This window comes from Pan paniscus, chromosome 2 (genome assembly GCF_029289425.2).
Source record: "Pan paniscus chromosome 2, NHGRI_mPanPan1-v2.0_pri, whole genome shotgun sequence".
NCBI classification, from domain to species: Eukaryota; Metazoa; Chordata; class Mammalia; order Primates; family Hominidae; genus Pan; species Pan paniscus.
Genome location: NC_085926.1, coordinates 74,287,017 through 74,304,593, shown reverse-complemented (window position 1 = coordinate 74,304,593; position 17,577 = coordinate 74,287,017). Strand labels below are relative to the sequence as shown.

The following is a 17,577-nucleotide window of genomic DNA, read 5'->3' as shown; positions in this document are numbered from 1 at the left end:
CATGTGCCCTGCTAAAACAATGTAATGGTGTAAAGCAACAATCATTTTATCATCTCTCAAGGTTTCCATGGGTCAGACATTCCGGCAGAGATTGATTGACAAGGCAGTATTTGCTCAGTGTGTCTCCTGTGGCTGCAGTGGGATGGGGGCTGGAGACAGCAGCTGGAAGATAGGTGTACATTACAGTCTCTCCTCTCATGAAGCCCGAGGCCTCTGCTTGTGGTCTCTCCGCATGGGCGAGTGTAGGCTTCCTATGCTATCATGGCCTCAGCGAGAGTCATAATGCCTACCTAGGGCAGCTAAAGGCATTAAGAATGAATGTTCAAGTTAGCAAGGTGGAAGCTGAATTGCCTAGGCTCTGAAGACACCATCACTTTCCCTGCATTCCACTGGTGACCAGTGAGTCACAAGCTATCCAAATTCAAAGGGAGAGAAGTTAGACTTTACTTTTTCCCCCTCAGTTTTATTAAGGTATACTTGACAAGTAAAAATTACATATATTTAAGGAGCAGAAGGTAACATTTTGATATATGTATACATTGTGAAGTGAGTACCACAATCAAGCTAATTATCATATCATATCTATCACCGCACATAGTTACCATTTTGTGTGTGTGTGTGTTGAGAACACTTAAGATCAGCTCTCTTAGCAATTTCAAGTACATAATACAGCGCAATTAACTATAATTCCCATGCTGTATACTAGAGCTCCAGAGCTTACTCAGTCTGCATAACAGAACCTTTGTCCTTTGACCAGCATTTCTCCATCTCCCCCATCCTCCAGCTCCAGGCAATCACCACTCTACTTTTTTTTTCCAACTGTAAAACATTCCACATATAAGTGAGATCAAACCTATGTCTGGTTTACTTCATTTCACATAATGTCCTCTAGGTTCATCCATGTTGTGACAAATAGCAGGATCTCCTTCTTTTTTAAGGCTGAATAATATTCTGTTTACATATGTACCACATTTTCTTTAGTCATCCATCAATGAACCTTTTAATGGGAGAGTGGCAAGGATTTAGTGGGGCAAGAGGGTTGAGAAATACTGTGTTCACCTTTTGGAAATGCAATCTGGAACACCTACCACGTGCCCTGCCATGTGTAAGGCTCTGAGGATACCACAGTGAATAAGACAGACATGGTCTCTTCTTCATGGAGCTTGCATAAGGAACAGAAAGAATATAAATAAGTGGAAAAGATAAAATTTTTTTAGCCATAAAGAAAAAGAAACTATCATTATATGGTACATTTCAAGAAAGGCCTTGTGGGGTGGACTTAGTGGCTCACACCTATAATCCTAGCACTTTGGGAGGCCAAGGCAGGAGGATCACTTGAGGCCAGGAGTTCAAGACCAGCTTGGGCAACAGAGTGAGGCTCATTTTGCAAAAAGTGTAAAAAATTACCCAGGCATGTTGGTGCACACCAGTAGTTTCAGCTGTTTGGGAAGCTGAGGCAGAAGGATGGCTTGAACCCATGAATTGGAGGTTGCAGTGAGCTGTGATCATGCTGCTGCACTCCAACCTGGATGACAGAGCGAGATGGAGATTTGGTTTAGGGTCACAGTAGTGGCAGCTGAGAAAAAGAGACTGTGTATTCTTGAGGTAGAGCTGGATGAATTTGTACATATGACATAATATTTCCTACCTAATGATCACATTTTATGTTTGTTGTGCATGAATTATACAGCTCCCAACTTGGCCTTTAGACTGTGTCCTGTGTGGGAATAATTCTTACTCATACTTGTATTTTCCAAAACACTTACTGCATTTTAAGTACTCAACAAATATTTGTTGAAGTGCATTTCACTCTTTCTTGGAGAGCTTCCCATGTCTTAAAAGTACTTATAATTTTCCAGTTTAATTTATTGCAACTATTTCTTAGAAATGTAAAAAATTGATTTTTTTATAGATTTCTACTTAAGACTCTCTATTAAAAAATATGGAGTGTGCTATATTTTAGTATGTTCTTCCCCCTCCCTGAAGCCCTTCATGGAAACAGGTCAGGTGAGTGGATGCATGGATGGATGGATGGATGGATGGATGGATGGATGGATGGATGGATGTCAAATGAGATGTCGAGTGAAGTGCCGTTTCCATTGCACTTCTGTGGAAAATGCAGATTGATAATGATGATTTCTGCCTCCTGTATTCTGATCCCTGGAGAGGACTTACTCATAATTTATGATCTGTTATACAAAGTCTATAGAATTGTTACACTGAGGTAAATTTCTCACTGCCTCACTCAAAACAACTCATTTTGTACTTTGACCCATTTTCCACTTTGTGATCTTATTTGTGTGTTTTACAATTCTGTCTTAATGCAGATTTCATTGCTCGAGTAGTATTTATGGGAAGATGAGAGTATCTGACCCCTTTTGAGTCTGAAATTCTAAAACTATATATATATAATTAAGGTGGAATATATAAAAATCTATCCTGTTTTGGAAAAGAAGAGAGATTATTTTCTAACCTTTTACATTCAAATACTAAAAAAGAGACAACTTTAACTTTAGCTTAAAGATTATTTTAAACACTTATTTTTTCTTAGTATTTATGAATTTACTTGAGAAAATAGTATTTCAAAGTTTAATAAAATCTTGTTTTTTAGTTTAGATAATTTTATAAACTTATACTTTATTGTATTTATTTCTTTGTTACTCTAGCCTACTTTTAATAACTTTATATCTTCTAGTCTATTTCATTTACTTATATCGTGTCGTATTTCACAAAGAATTGGAGACAGTTTATCAAATAATACACAAAGTGAACACTGAGGAGAAAAAATATGCCAGTGTTCCAGTTGCCTAGAATGTAAGTTTCTTTAGAACAGCATAAATCCTCACCATGGAATCTTTATTGTTTATGACAGAGCAAGGTCCATGTTAATAAATATTTGTGGAATGAATGTATGAAGTTAGTTTACAAAATATATACCAACTTAGTTGAGATCCACAATTTTGGCTGAGAGCTTTGTGGTAACAAATGAACAGAGAAAAATACTGTGAATTAACAATCCACAGCATCTGTAAGATGAAACCATTTGATAAGGAGATACACAACTCCTCCCGGCCAAGAAATGTTATGTGTGTGTCCAAATCCAGTGGATGCCCACAGAGAGAAGAGTGAGTAATGTACTACTTATATTCCTCATACTTAAAGTAAAATACAATCAATTTTAAAGGTTACTTCTTTTACCGCTCGCAACTTAAGGGTAACTTTGAATATTAACACTCAAGACTCTTGAGGAATACATAGGCCACATTTCTTTTAGCTAACTTTCCATGAATATTATTTCTCACCATTTCTCATTATTTCTCACGTATGTTTTTAGTAGCCTTGGAGTAGATGTTATTTCAAGGTTATGCTCAGAATCAAAAACCTGAGATACAGAGAAGGTGCTGCAGTGCAAATGAAGAGTCAGATGCTTAAACGAGTCCATTGAACTAGCACTAAAGTTTTATTACCTTATGAAAGGTGTGTTGGCCCACCAGAACCTGCGCTTGACTAGTTGGTGATAAACTCTCTGCTTGGAGGAGGGACAAGAATGTTCAGGTTGTCAGGACTGAGATGTTACTGGGAAAGCAAATTGAAGCCCTCTATATTGTATGAGGAAATGTGTGACTCAAGACCCAGGTTCTTGAGCAACATTTCCATTTTGTTTCACTGCAACATAATTTGTAAGGAACCCATCATCAAATGTACACGGTCATCATAAAAGAAAATGTCAATGAAGCACTTCTAGAAAGGCTAGCACTGAAGCAGCTAAGACAAAGGGGTTGCAAACCTACTTCTGCGTCATTGGATGAATGGAATTGCTAGCAGAGGTTCTTAACCTGAGGCCCATATATCTTAGATGATCTGATCCCCTCCTCAGTTGTATGAAAACTGTTATTGTTTGTGTGTGTGTGTGTGTGTATACGTATACATATGTGCACACACACATTTGTTCTACAGAGAGATTTCCCAGATTTTTCAAGTACTCAAAGAACCTTGTGTCCTAGAAAGGTTAAAAACACTGCGTAATGGCCGGGCGCGGTGGCTCAACGCCTGTAATCCCAGCACTTTGGGAGGCCGAGGCGGGCGGATCACGAGGTCAGGAGATTGCGACCATCCTAGCTAACACGGTGAAACCCCGTCTGTACTAAAAATACAAAAGAAATTAGCTGGGCGTGGTGTCGGGCGCCTGTAGTCCCAGCTACTCGGGAGGCTGAGGCAGGAGAATGGCGTGAACCCGGGAGGCTGAAGCAGGAGAATGGCGTGAACCCGGGAGGTGGAGCTTGCAGTGATCCCAGATCGCGCCACTGTACTCCAGCCTGGGGGACAGAGTGCGACTCCGTCTCAAAAAAAAAAAAAAAAAAACCACTGTGTAAGGTTGTAAATGAACTACTTAAATATTGATGGATATTAATAAAAGTGGATGACTTTGGAATTGGAATAAAAGGGCAAAACTGTTCTATCTTGCAAGAACTCAATAGCAGGGCAGGGTGTTAGTTGGTCTACTGTTGATCTGTGATAAAACCTTGTCCTCTCTACATAGAAGATTATTTCTGAACTCTTCATATTTGTTGAGACAACAAATATTTATCGAAAAAAACTACTATGTACAAAGCACCAACATTTCATAATCTGTATCCTTTAAGGGTTTGTGAACTCTAGCTGAGAATTAAGGATATTACAAACAATTATTAGCTAAGAAACAGCCTAACTTAAGAATGTATAGGAAACTGGCTCCAGAAATCTTGGCAGCAGGCATTGTACCATCTTGTTGGAGCAAGTGCTGGGATGAGTGAACTAATTATTATTTTGGTCTTTTTGTTGTAAATCAGAGTCTGAAGAGGGAGAGTCCAATGGACATAGCTTAGAACATTTTCTCTCAAAGCACAGTCCCTGTATCAGCAGCACCAGTATCACCTGAGAATGTGATAAAAATGCAAATCCTTATGCCCCATCCCAGACGTAATCTGATGGTGGGCCCGGCAGTGGGCATTTTAAAGAATCCGCTAGGTAACTGGTGCACAGTCAAGTTTCAAAAATACCGACTTATATGTCTAGCCCATGGCTAGGATAGGACAAGACACCGTGATTCATAGCCCTACCAAGACTGCATTCAATAGGGGCAGAGAATTCCTCAAGGAAGATCAATGTTAGTTGCCAAAGAATGAGGAATCAATTCTGGACAGCCAAAAAATATTCAGCATCCTCTACATACCTTGAGGTGATGAAATTCCCCTTATGCATAAAATGCAGGTATCTTGCACTTTGACATTAGTGTGGAATGACTTCCATTCCAGGGCTTCTAGTCTCTAAGTAGAAGGACAATCACTGGAGTAACATTTGGATCTTTCTGTAATGACTCCCAAGAGAAAGTGTCTGTCTCCTAAATTTCTGTAGAAGGCCCTGACACTCTAGCTCAACTTTTCCCCTTCTTTCTCTTTGGTGTTTGCTGCACATAGAGAGTGGATATATTTTGCTGTTCTCTTTACCACGCAATAATGGGTCTTGCCCTTACGGGGAGGGCCTGAGGTGGTCTGCCTGTGCCAGGAAGGCTAAGCCTGCCTAATTCTGGAGTGAAATATCAGGAAGCCATTGTCGCTCATCTAAACAGTTTTGCATCACCTTTATCTGTAATACAACTAATAAAGCCGACATTTTTATTTTCCCTGGTTAGACTCATATAACTCTCTGAGGCATAGAAGAACAGTGTCAAGTATGAGGGGCCTTTGAACCTTAATAATATCCTCTTTGAAGTTTTTTTTTAATACATAAGACATCAGAGAATTATTTGTCTCATTCGTCTGTTTGTTTTCCTTTGTTTGTGTTACTACTTCGTGCGTCTGAGTATTTATAATTTTTCCAAAGACTCCTTTGTATAAGAGTGCAAATGTTTCAGATGAGAGTATTGCCTGGGCCTTATAAATTACTTAGATGATAGTTGTATATAATCATTTAGACTGGAAATCCCCTTATAGGGGTCTTTTCTTCTATTGGTTTGAGTCCATTTTAGTAGGAAAAACTATTCAGTCATTGTCATAAAAGTGATTTTAGCTCTAAATATATTTGTCATGTTAATATGCATTTAGCAACACTTTATAGAAGTGAAAATGTTCCTTTATTGTTGACTTTTAACTTATGAATATGTGGACCTGTTAAATGATATGAATTCATTATCTTTCCCTAGGTTATAGAGTGGAGCCAAGGTCCATCTTCTCTAGGTGTCTGTTCCATAGAATGTGTATGCTCAACAGAATCACAGAGCTGCTTGTTATTAGCCTGGTACTTACTCAAAGTTAGGATAATTAACTGCTGATCTCCTCCATTCTGCTTTTCCTTTCCTTGGAGATTTACTAACCAATAAATCACTATACTAACACTGTTGAATTTATAACATGAAAGCCCAAAATAGGATAGGTAGAAGAATAAAAACGCTAATACTATTTTCCTAAATACTGTTTGCAGGTTATCTTTGAACTCAAGAGGGAGCAGTTATTTCACCAATAACGTGGGGGTGAGAGCATTTGTAAATGAGAACATATACTCTATGCTCTTTTTCTCTCATGTTTATTTTCTCATACATTTTCATCAATGTATATTTGCTTTTCTTAACTGTCATTATTTATCCTGTAATATATGCATTGTGAGTACTTTTGTCTTACATGTAATGTAAGCATCCATCTCTTAGAATATGTACTCAGAAAGTACCATCTAAAATAGCCTTGTTATTTTCTACACAGCAGTTTAATCATTACGATCTCATGTGATTGCAACTCCACTGAGATATGCTTCCTGAGAAAATGTAGAGTTGCAGTGTGTTTTTTAAAATTCAAGTTGAATAAATTACCGTAATGATCAGAAGAATATAGGCAGGGAAAAACAATATTTTCAGAAATCCTGCTTTGCCATCCATAATGCTTCAGACTTTTTCCATTCTAAAACACACTGCATTATTATAGATGCTTAAATGTCATCATAAAGTACAGGTCAGTGTTGTCTAGACAACAGTATACTTTATGAACAAACAAAGTTTTTTAACAGTCATAAATTTAATGCCATCACTATAATTACAACATGAGCCATTAGAGCAGCTTAGAGCAATTACATTTACTTATCCCAAACTAACCATAGACTGCACAAAGTTAAGTGAAATAATTAACCTCCTACTACAAAAGGAAGTACCAATAAAAAGGTACAAATAAAGGTATATTATAAAACTGATCAAGGAGTTAAAATGCCACAGTGATTTAAATTGCACATTTCCCTAAGCAAACTGGAGCACTGAATGTTAATTTCATAAATTGTTATTTAACGTTTTGTGCCAAGACAGGAGTCACTCATTGTTATCTACATTTTCAGCTCTACGCATTTGCAGATAAACCTGTTCTCAGAAAGCTTAGAAAGCAAATTCGTTTATAGTGAAGTGGTATAAAATTTTCACTTTGAATCTCTGTAGGGAAGCGTGGGTTATTGAAGGTTTTCTGTTGAGAAACAATTACTCCATTCATTTACTGAATATTGTTTATTTTTATGTTGTGCGAATGCCCTGTGGGCCTCTTAGAACTTACTGGAAGAACCAATTTAGGAAGAAAATATCCAAGTAGTTCAAATTTTTACAATATACATAGAGTTTGCATTCTTCGAGAGTCAATATGTTTGCTTTGAAGTCTTTATGTGATTCCGAAGGTGTTAGGTTTTGTCTCATTTCAACATGGGCATGATTTGCTTGACTTGAAGTTTGCTTAATTAAAGTTACTAAACCTAATACACCAAAGGATTTCTAGTTCTTCCTCTATTCCTAGCACTTCTGTATTTGTAGTGGAAACTTAGCTGTTAAACTAATTCATTGCATAGAAGATACCTGAAATTACCTACCTCTGTTTTGTAGTTTCCAAATCAGAAAATATCAATTTAAGTTCAATAATGTTCAGTCAACAAGAGGCATTTTTACTTTGTTTTAAGGCTTACTAATCATAGAAGTGGTAGATCCCCAGCTTCTTGAAGCTTCCCATTCTATCTCTAACCTATAATTTAGGGCAGATTAATTTGCCTTATTATTTAAGTATCTTCCCAAACTTCTGATATAATCTGCCATCTTCTGGTCTTTGCATATTAAAATTCTCCATCACATCTGCATTTTCTTTTTAATAACAATGATAGGTAAAATTTCCTGAGCAACACTATAAATCAAGTATCATTCTCTTTGGGTGTCATGGCCCCAAAATTTTACTGATGGGATTAGCAATCAGATGGGTTGGGAGCATGGCTCTTAATCATGCTCTCTCTTTCCTCCAAGACTTCTCTGACAGTTTCCTCTCTCACTCTTTTTTTCCATCCCATTATCTTCAGTCTCTCCCTCTCTGTTTACTTATTCTCTAACAAGTACAAGCATATTCTCAGTTCTCTTATCCTGGGAAAGGCATTTCTAAATTCTCTTTATTCAGTCTTCTATTGCCTTATCTTTTTGCTACATATATGTAAACAACATACCTACATATGTGTACATAGTATTTCCTTGATATCCACCAGACCCCCATGGATGCTCAAGTCCTTACACAAAATAGCTTGGCTTTTGCATACAACCTATGCATATCCTCCCATATACTTTAAATAGTCTCTACTTACAATACCTACTACTATGTAAGTGCTGTGTAAACAGTTGTTATACCATATTGTTCTGTCACTTGTACTTTTTTATTGCTGTATTGTTATTATCTGTTTATTTTAAAATATATTCTATCTATGGTTGGTTGAATCTACAGAATCTGCAGATGCAGAAACCGCAGATATGGAGGGCTGGCTATCTATCTATCTATCTATCTATCTATCTATCTATCTATCTATCTGTATCCAATTAGTTCACACATATATGTGTGTGTGTTTGTATTAGTCTGCACACTTTCTGAATCTATTTGCTTATTATTTATAAGGTGTCAGTGCCTTGCAACCCAGCTTCACTAGCCCCAACTCCTTTACAGTGACTCTCTAAAGGCATACCATCATTTACTCATTCAACAAGTTTTATTTTTGAATGTCTACTCTGTACCAGACACTTTTCAAGGGCCTAAAAATTTAGTGGTGAGTGAGCTAGATATTGTCCTTTCCTCCAGAGAGCCTACAGTCTACTGGAGGAGAAAAAGATTAGTCAAATAAGAACACAAATATGTAATTGGACACTCGATGGGTGCTATGAAGAAAGCACAGAGAATGTTTTGATCAAATACAGGAAAATCGAATCTAACTCATGGTTTTAGGAAAGTAAGTAAAGTCTGAAGGATGAATACAAGTCAATGAGAGAGAGGAAATAGTTTTTATAAAGGCCCTGAGACAAAAAGAAGCAAAAAAGTCATTAAAAGAAAGCTTGTGTGATTGGAGAAAAGCAAGCAAGGAAAAGAATTCATGAAGCCATATGAAGTTAGAGAGAGGCAGAGGTCCTGATGTGAGGATATGGTTCAGGCTTAGGATATAGTCTGTATCTCCCAGGCAATGTGACACCAAAGAGGAGGTTCTAAGCAAGGTTTGCCTGGACAGCTGGAGGGAGGAGGGCAGGATCACGTGATCAGATTGACATGTCTTTAAGTTTTTTCTCCATGTTCCTTAAAACTTCCAGTCTCCATATCCTAAATTTTTATTTATTTTTACTTCTCTGCAGGGTTTCTTCTTTAAGTTATTATTACATGCTCATTAGGAAAATCTTTGTTGTCAGATAGGCTAAGGTATAAAGAGATTTTTTAAGTTATTTGATTATCTTTTCCAGTAAAGTTATGGGAGGCATTTCACACACAACAAAATGCATTACAACCTTCAGGGTCCCACGAGAAGAATCAGGTATGTCCCTTTTTGTTTTGTTTTGTTTTTAATTCCTAGGAAAGTTCTTGGAATTTTTGACCTTTCTCTGTAGTTCCTCAAGTTGGCATGCAGTGCCATGGTTCCCTGATGAGCTTTCTAGGTCATTGCTCTCAAACCTTTTTATTTTAAATATACCTTAACACAGTTTTTAAAAAATCATATGCATAACAAACCGTAATAGATAGCTGTACCCAGGATCATGAACCTGTGTGCTAGCTCTAATTCCACCATGATTTTCTCACTGAAGGAAGTGTAACCAGGATGCAAATGAAAGTGAGTAATGGACTATAAAGTAATACGTATATAAAGTGATGGGTGGCAGTCTCCTATAGTCTACTGGAGGAGAAAAATATGGAGAGAGATATATACACGTATGTATGTACACACATATATACACACACACGTATGTGTACACACACAAGTATGTGTATATATACACACACGTATGTGCATATACACACACATATACACACACGTATGTGTATATACATGCATATACACGTATGTGTATATACACACACATATACGCACGTATGTGTATATACACATATATACGCACGTATGTGTATATACACATATATACGCACGTATGTGTATATGCACATATATATGCACGTGTGTATGTATGTGTATATACACATATATGTATACACATATATGTATATATATACACACATGCACATATAAATAAAACAAAATCTATCTTATACATTTTTATACAGAAACTCTTGTAGTAACATTTTTGAAACACACCTAATAATTTTGCAATAAACATTTTTACAGATTGAGATCCTTCATTCTAGTCTAATGTCCTCAGTATTTTTCCTATTTATTCTACTGAATGGCCCAGAATTTGGAGGCATTTAGTTACCATAGTTGGCATATATGATGCCATGCTGATACTGGGGTTGCAAATATTTTTAAGAAGTTTACCATCCATTTTCACTCATGGGTCAAAAATAGGAGCCATAAAAGATAAAGACACTCAAGTGTTAAATGCATTATGTGGATAGTAATTATTTTAGGAATTCAAAGAAAGAGAACATAATTATGAGTAGACAAATTAGGGCAATAAAGATACAGTGATCAGATTAATGACAGGTTAATCCCATCTCATTTTTTTTTTCGTAATTCAAATGACACCACTTCTAAGAGGCTTTTCTGATGCACCCTATCCTAGAAACCCTTCCTCCTAAAGTAATTACTCTCTATTGTATCACCGTGTCTATCTCCTTCTGAGTACTTCTCAAAAATCAGAACTTCTTATTTTTACTTATTTATTTGTTGTTGATATGGTTTGGCTGTGTCCCCACCCAAATCTCATCTTAAATTGTAGCTTCCATAATCCCCACATGTTGTGGGAGGGACCTGGTGGGACATGATTTAATCACGTGGGTGGTTTCCCCATACTGTTCTTGTGGTAGTGAATAAGTCTCATGAGAATTGATGGTTTTATCAGGGGAACCCCTTTCACTTGGTTCTCATTTCCTCTTTGCCTGCCACCATGTAAGACGTGCATTTCACCTTTTACCATGATTGTGAGGCCTCCCCAGCCACATGGAACTGCAAGTCTGTTAAATCTCCTTTTTGTTATAAATTACCCAGTCTTTGGTATATCTTTAGCAGCAGCATGAAAACAGAGTACTACAGTTGTCTATGCTTCTCACTGGAATATTATTCCATGAAGGTGGAGACTTTTTGTGTTGCTCACCCCATAATTCCAGGTTCTCATATAGTGCTAAGTGTATGTAAAGCACTCAGTTATATTTTCTTAATTAATTAGTCAGATGCCAAAGCTTTAAGTACTCTAAGTGTATACTCAGAAACTCTAAGGTAAGGTTTATTGGATTTGCCTAGGCTCTTTCCATGAGCTCACAGGGGACCACCCAAATGTTCTTTTGGAAAATTTCAGTTTTTATTGGGGCGATGTGACTCTCTTAGTTCATAGTAAAAGACATGCAGCTTCTCGTTTCTCATATATTGTTTCAAATTTAAGAGAAATAGTGTTCTGCCTACTTTGTATTTCTTTAAAATTGATTAGGCTAACTCCATGAATAATCTACCACAACATATATTAATATTTTTGGAAAACATTTGACACTTATTTGATAAGTGCATCCTCTCAACTTTGGTGTAATAAGTAATGCTGAGTAAAAATATTGAACAAAGTTCAAATTGGTGGAGCATCTTTTGTCATCCAATGCTGTGCGTGTGTTTATGTATGTGAGTGAGGGGTGAATTTTCTTTTTTTTTTTTTTTGTATTCCCAAAAAGCTAAGGACTGGTTGGTCATGCCTTAAAAATACTAGCTTAAGGCAACATGTTCTATAAAAATATATATATTCATTTGGAAAAAAAAATGGCTATTATATATTTATCTTATTTGTCTTTGCTTTAGAATTTCTTTGTTAAATGATGGAGGACTCAAAATAGCCAATGTGACTAAAGCTGATGCTGGAACTTACACCTGCATGGCAGAAAACCAGTTTGGGAAAGCAAATGGCACAACACATTTGGTTGTTACGGGTAGGTCCATTTCTAAAATATTGCTTTACATACGGATTCACTGTAAGATGTATTATTATGAGGAAAGTAACTATGTGTTTCACAATGTTCAGTACACTATGAAGGTAGAACCTGTATTTGCACTTATGTTATTTTTAACAGGTGAAAGTCAAGGGAACAATATTTCCTTAGCACAGCACAATGTGCACCAGGGAACACATTAGTTACTGTGCTGGGTTGATAGGCAATAAGAGTTACAAATAGCATATGTTGATGATCTCATTCTATTTTTTTTTAAATAAAATTCTATTATGTCAGGTCTTTTGGATACACTTTGTCTTTTTCATTATAGTTGATTTTTTCTGGAGATGTTCAAGTCCAGGAAATAACAGGATATAAATAAGAATTGCTTAAAGTTGTGGATATATTTTATTCATTTATCCATTCATGAAAAAAATTGGAGCACCTACTCTGTGCCAGTTGCTTGGGCTGTATCCTTGAGCACATTGTCACTAATACTGTCCTCATGAATCTTACCTTCTATAAAAGGAGAAAGAAAGTAACAGTAGGAATAAGAAAGAAGAAAATTATTAGAAGGCAAAAATTGTAAACAAGAAAGGTGCATAGTGGCAGAGGTAAGTTAGAGCATTAGCAACAGGATGATCAGAATAAACCTCACTGAGAAGGAGAGATTTGGAAAAAGATTTCATGGAGATGAAGGTGTCAGTTAACAGATTTCTTAGTGATAATTATGCAAGCAGTTTGTAGACCTCCTGAGGAATTATTTCAGTTGGATTGAAAAGTGGAGTGGCTGCAAGGTTTTGAGCAGGGAAGTGCATGAGGTTAAATACCTTTTGATATATCAGCAGGATGGTTATGAGGACCTTGGTGAGGACGGGGGTTGGGAGGACCAAAGTCTGGCTAGACTGAGTTAAAGAGGGAATTGACTAGCATAATTGTAGACAACATGCATAAATGACTCTTTTGAAGACTTTGGTCCAACGTAGTGCAAAGTAATGTGGAGTAGCAGTGGGAAAATGGGGTCAAGAGAATTTTAATTCGTGATAGACAAATGAAAGGTAGGTGGTGACGACAGGGAGAAAGAAATGTGCATGTGGACATTTGCGTTGGGGAAAAACAGACATTAATTAGCATTTTAACATAGTACCCCTCCTTTTCGTACCTATTCTAGCATCTTTTGTATTATATCTTTCAAATCCAGGCTACCATTAAATGTCTGTTTAGATTTTGATGGTGATGTAATTTCTAGCCAAAGTTGGTGAAAACACAGTATTTTCTATTTCTACCCCTACATTTCAAAAAACAATAAAACTAAGTTGAAATTGATTTTGTTAATAATAATATAACTGTTGTTTACACATGACTTTAATTTTTAAACTTACATGTCCTACAAGTTCACATATCCTAATTTCTTTAACAAGAATTTGTGGATCCAGTGAAATGTAGCTCTGCATCAAAATGCCTATTTTAATGTTGAATGCTTTTAATTATATAGATGTATGTATATTTATGTATATGCATCTACAGACATACACAGTATAAGTTAGATGAACAGTCTGCCTGTGCAAATGTCTTTTATCACAATAAAATGCTGTTTCTCTGAAAAATTATTTCCCCAATAGAACCAACAAGAATAACTTTGGCACCATCTAACATGGATGTTTCTGTTGGTGAAAGCGTCATATTGCCCTGCCAGGTACAACATGACCCGCTGTTAGACATCATCTTTACCTGGTATTTCAATGGGGCCCTTGCAGATTTTAAGAAAGATGGATCTCACTTTGAGAAAGTTGGTGGGGTAAGTTGTGGCACTTTCCTCATACTTTTTATATTGCATGTGTCTCTGGCACATTGCTTCTGAAAACTGTCTGACATATAGACAATGCTCTAGAAATGTTTTCTAAATAAGTGGTTTTGGTTGAGTGGTTCTCAATTCTGTTTTGATCTAATTTTATTTTTGTAATTACCAGAAATTGAACACATTTACTTCAACGTATAATTACAATTACAATTGATGGATGTTGTATTTATAGTAAATGTTACTTTTCATTACTTTTTTTTGTTAGTTTCTTATGGAAACGAAGATTTTCTTTTATAGGTGTTTGTTTTCAACATGACACATATGTGATGAACTGGGAGAAAGCTGCACTTACTAAGTGTCTCCTCCAGGTGCTTGATCCCAATTAATGTGTCAGGCCAGGGTACATCATCACTGTTAATCCTCACAATTGCACCAGACATTAGCAGTAAGACGCTTCATTGTACAGGTGCACAAACTGAGGACTGGAAGTTTATCAACTTGCCCAGAGTCACTCAGCTAGTTAGTGGTGGAACTTCAAGTCCAGATCGGTGTGTTTCCACAACACAAATGCTTTCTAATGTTTCCATTCTGTCTCCTCTTTTGTGATGATTCCACATTAGAAAGATTTACAGATTTTAAGGAAAAATTGTCACTTTGAGGAGAATGGTCAAGAAGTGGCTTAATGCTGGTGAGCCACCCAGACTAATGGTAAGCCTCACAGCATGTTTATGAATCTGGAATTGCAAAGCTACCTTCCCTTGTAGGACTGTTTGCACTGACTCAAGGACAGCTTCATTCTTTTGGTAAAGAGGTCCATGGTGGACAGTCAAGTCTGGTTTTGTCATTATGGACTTCACATAGAGGCCTCAGTAAAGTAGAAAGCCATATGATGGTCAACTCAACTGTGTTCATTTGACAAAGACTTCTTATTAAATGTATGTATTTGTATACATCGGCATGTTAACATATTAAAATCATATGCAACTTAAAGGATGGCGTTTTGAATTGAATTGTGTCCTCCCAAAAATATATTCTTAATGTCCAATACCTCAGAATGTGACCTTATTTGGAAATTGCCTTATCGTGGAAGCCATTAGTTAAATTAAGATGAGGTCATCCTGGATTAAAATGGGCCCTTATTCAGTATAACTGTCGTCCTTATAAAAAGAAGGCCATTTGGACATAGACACACAAAGAGGAGAATGCCATGTGAAGCACAGACAGAGGAGAGATGGACCAATTAGGATGAAGGCCCAGAACAGAGGTGTGCTGCCACAAGCCAAGGAAGGCCTGGAGCCACCAGAAGCTGGAAGAGGCAAGGAAGAATTTCCCCTTAGAGATTTTGCAGGGAGCCTGGCTCTGCCAGCAACTTGATTTCAGACTTCCAGCCATCAGAACTGGGAGAGGATACATTTCTGTTGTTTTAAGCCACCAAGTTTTTGGTACTGCCTTACGGCAACCTTAGGAAGCTAGTACAGAAAAAAGAAAGTTTTTAAAAGGAAAAGAGAAATTGAGACGTTTAGATACCTAACTACAATTAAGTATAATTTTAGGACCCTTTCTATTTTCTGTCATCCAATTTATTCTGTTTTGGAATTACTGCTTTTCTAATTGTTCTGACTGATTCACGGCCTTTGAGAACTTCACCAATTGCTAAAATCTTTTAGCTTTACTTTTACTATTGTTGTAAATGTCTATTATTTTTAAATTGTCACTGCTTTTTTCTGTCATGATAGGAAAAGGCATAGGCCATATTCTGAGCTAGCTCTCTACTCCGTACTCAGGCTGTTTTACAAGTTAACAATTTCTTCTTCCTTGGGCCTCAAGAAGAAGCCTAAAATGTTACTTTCATAAAGATCCTTTACCCAATCTGGGAAAGACTTCTCTAATCCAGCTCTTCTACTACTTTTAATTATTGAAGAATTCCATTTGAAACATTAGTCACCTTTGCCATTATAATGAAGATAATTATGTTTGTGATTGATTTCTCAGCTGGATTGTGAGCTGTTGATAATAGTTTATCCAATACGGTTCCTCTGTCTTAGCTACTGCTAAATAAATGTGTAATGAAAGACTGAAAAATCCAAAGTAGTTTGATTGTAATATGCATCAAACAGTTACAAAGAAACACTAAGACTGAGCCAGATTGCAGCTATCTTTCAGAAAAGCTTGGAGTTAAAAACATTTGAGTTTATGATGTAATTTAACTATCTTGATTGACATAGCACTGATAGGTTCTAAAGAAGGCATAAAGTCATCTCTGTACAAGTCAGGTGTCTGAAACATGAAATTTCATAAATTAATGCTATCATTTGCCAATTCTGTTCTTTCTCTACCATGCTAGTTCATGGCCTATGAATTTTTTATTGACTTGTGCCATTAGTAACTTAATATTCTCCCATCAGTATAAAACAGTAAGCCATACAAGATGACATTACCCTTAAGCACAGGCAATTAAGTAAATCAGTTTTCTGTTGCATGAGAAGGGAATCATGTAACAAGTCTTGTCCTCTGATTGTGTATTCATTGCAGCATGCACATTAATACAAAGATAGTCTGCTTGCCTTTTTCCCCAGTGGGTTCATAGATATATCCCGTTTCCAAAAGCAGCAAAATGTGAACAAGGAGGTTGATAAGTGGGAAAGTTGCCTAGAAAGGTGGATAGTAAGAACTATGTTTTAAAAATAGGTTAGGGGTAGTTCAGGTTATAGAAAATACAACTCATAGCTTTGAACTGAATCAGCCAATTATTGGAACTATGCTAAGTAGTCAACAGCCATTCGTTTGTTTTAAAAAACACAGGCCTTTTGGAAAAAATCCATAAGCTCAGAAAGCTCCAATAATTTAAACCAGATCTACTGTATAGATTTGAAATTGTGCCAAAGGAGCATGATGACACCAGTCACAGATTTTTGCACAATTGGAATAATACATTCAGAAAAGCTTTATGAAACTAAGTGTCTAAAACAAATTGGCACATCACAAAGGAGGAGTAGGGGTCCAAAGACAGGTTTCAGTCCATGATCATGGGGCGAATCAAAAAGTCGTATCATTAAATCAGCAGGAAAAGACTTCCACATAAGTTCCTGTTTGCCAAGAAAAGTTCAATCGTAGGCACGATGTGGTTCGGTTTCGGAAGAGGTGGATTTGTATTCAGATACATAAGAGTTCTAGGTGCTGTTGTTTGCTGGTTGATGCCCATGGGTGAGTGAGTCACGTAATTTTTTGGTCTTATTTTCGGATCTCTTTTCACATCAGTTTTTAGTACAGTCACATGTTGCTTAACGATGGGGATACATTCTGAGAAATGCGTTACTAGGCAATTCCGTCCTTATGTGGACATCATAGGGTGCACTTACACAAACCCAATGATACAGCCTACTACACACCCAGGCTGTGTGGTATAGC

General features: G+C 36.8%; 1 protein-coding gene across 3 annotated transcripts in view; it reads left to right on the top strand.

Annotated features, from left to right (window-relative positions):
- Positions 1–17,577, top strand: part of CNTN3 (contactin 3) — a 358,712-nt gene that overhangs the window by 272,209 nt on the left and 68,926 nt on the right. For all 3 annotated transcript variants that reach the window (XM_055110140.2, XM_063602820.1, XM_057301830.1), the window contains 2 exons: positions 12,241–12,368; positions 13,991–14,166. In XM_055110140.2, the coding sequence (XP_054966115.1) occupies positions 12,241–12,368; positions 13,991–14,166 (304 nt within the window). The remainder of the gene's footprint in view (positions 1–12,240; positions 12,369–13,990; positions 14,167–17,577) is intronic.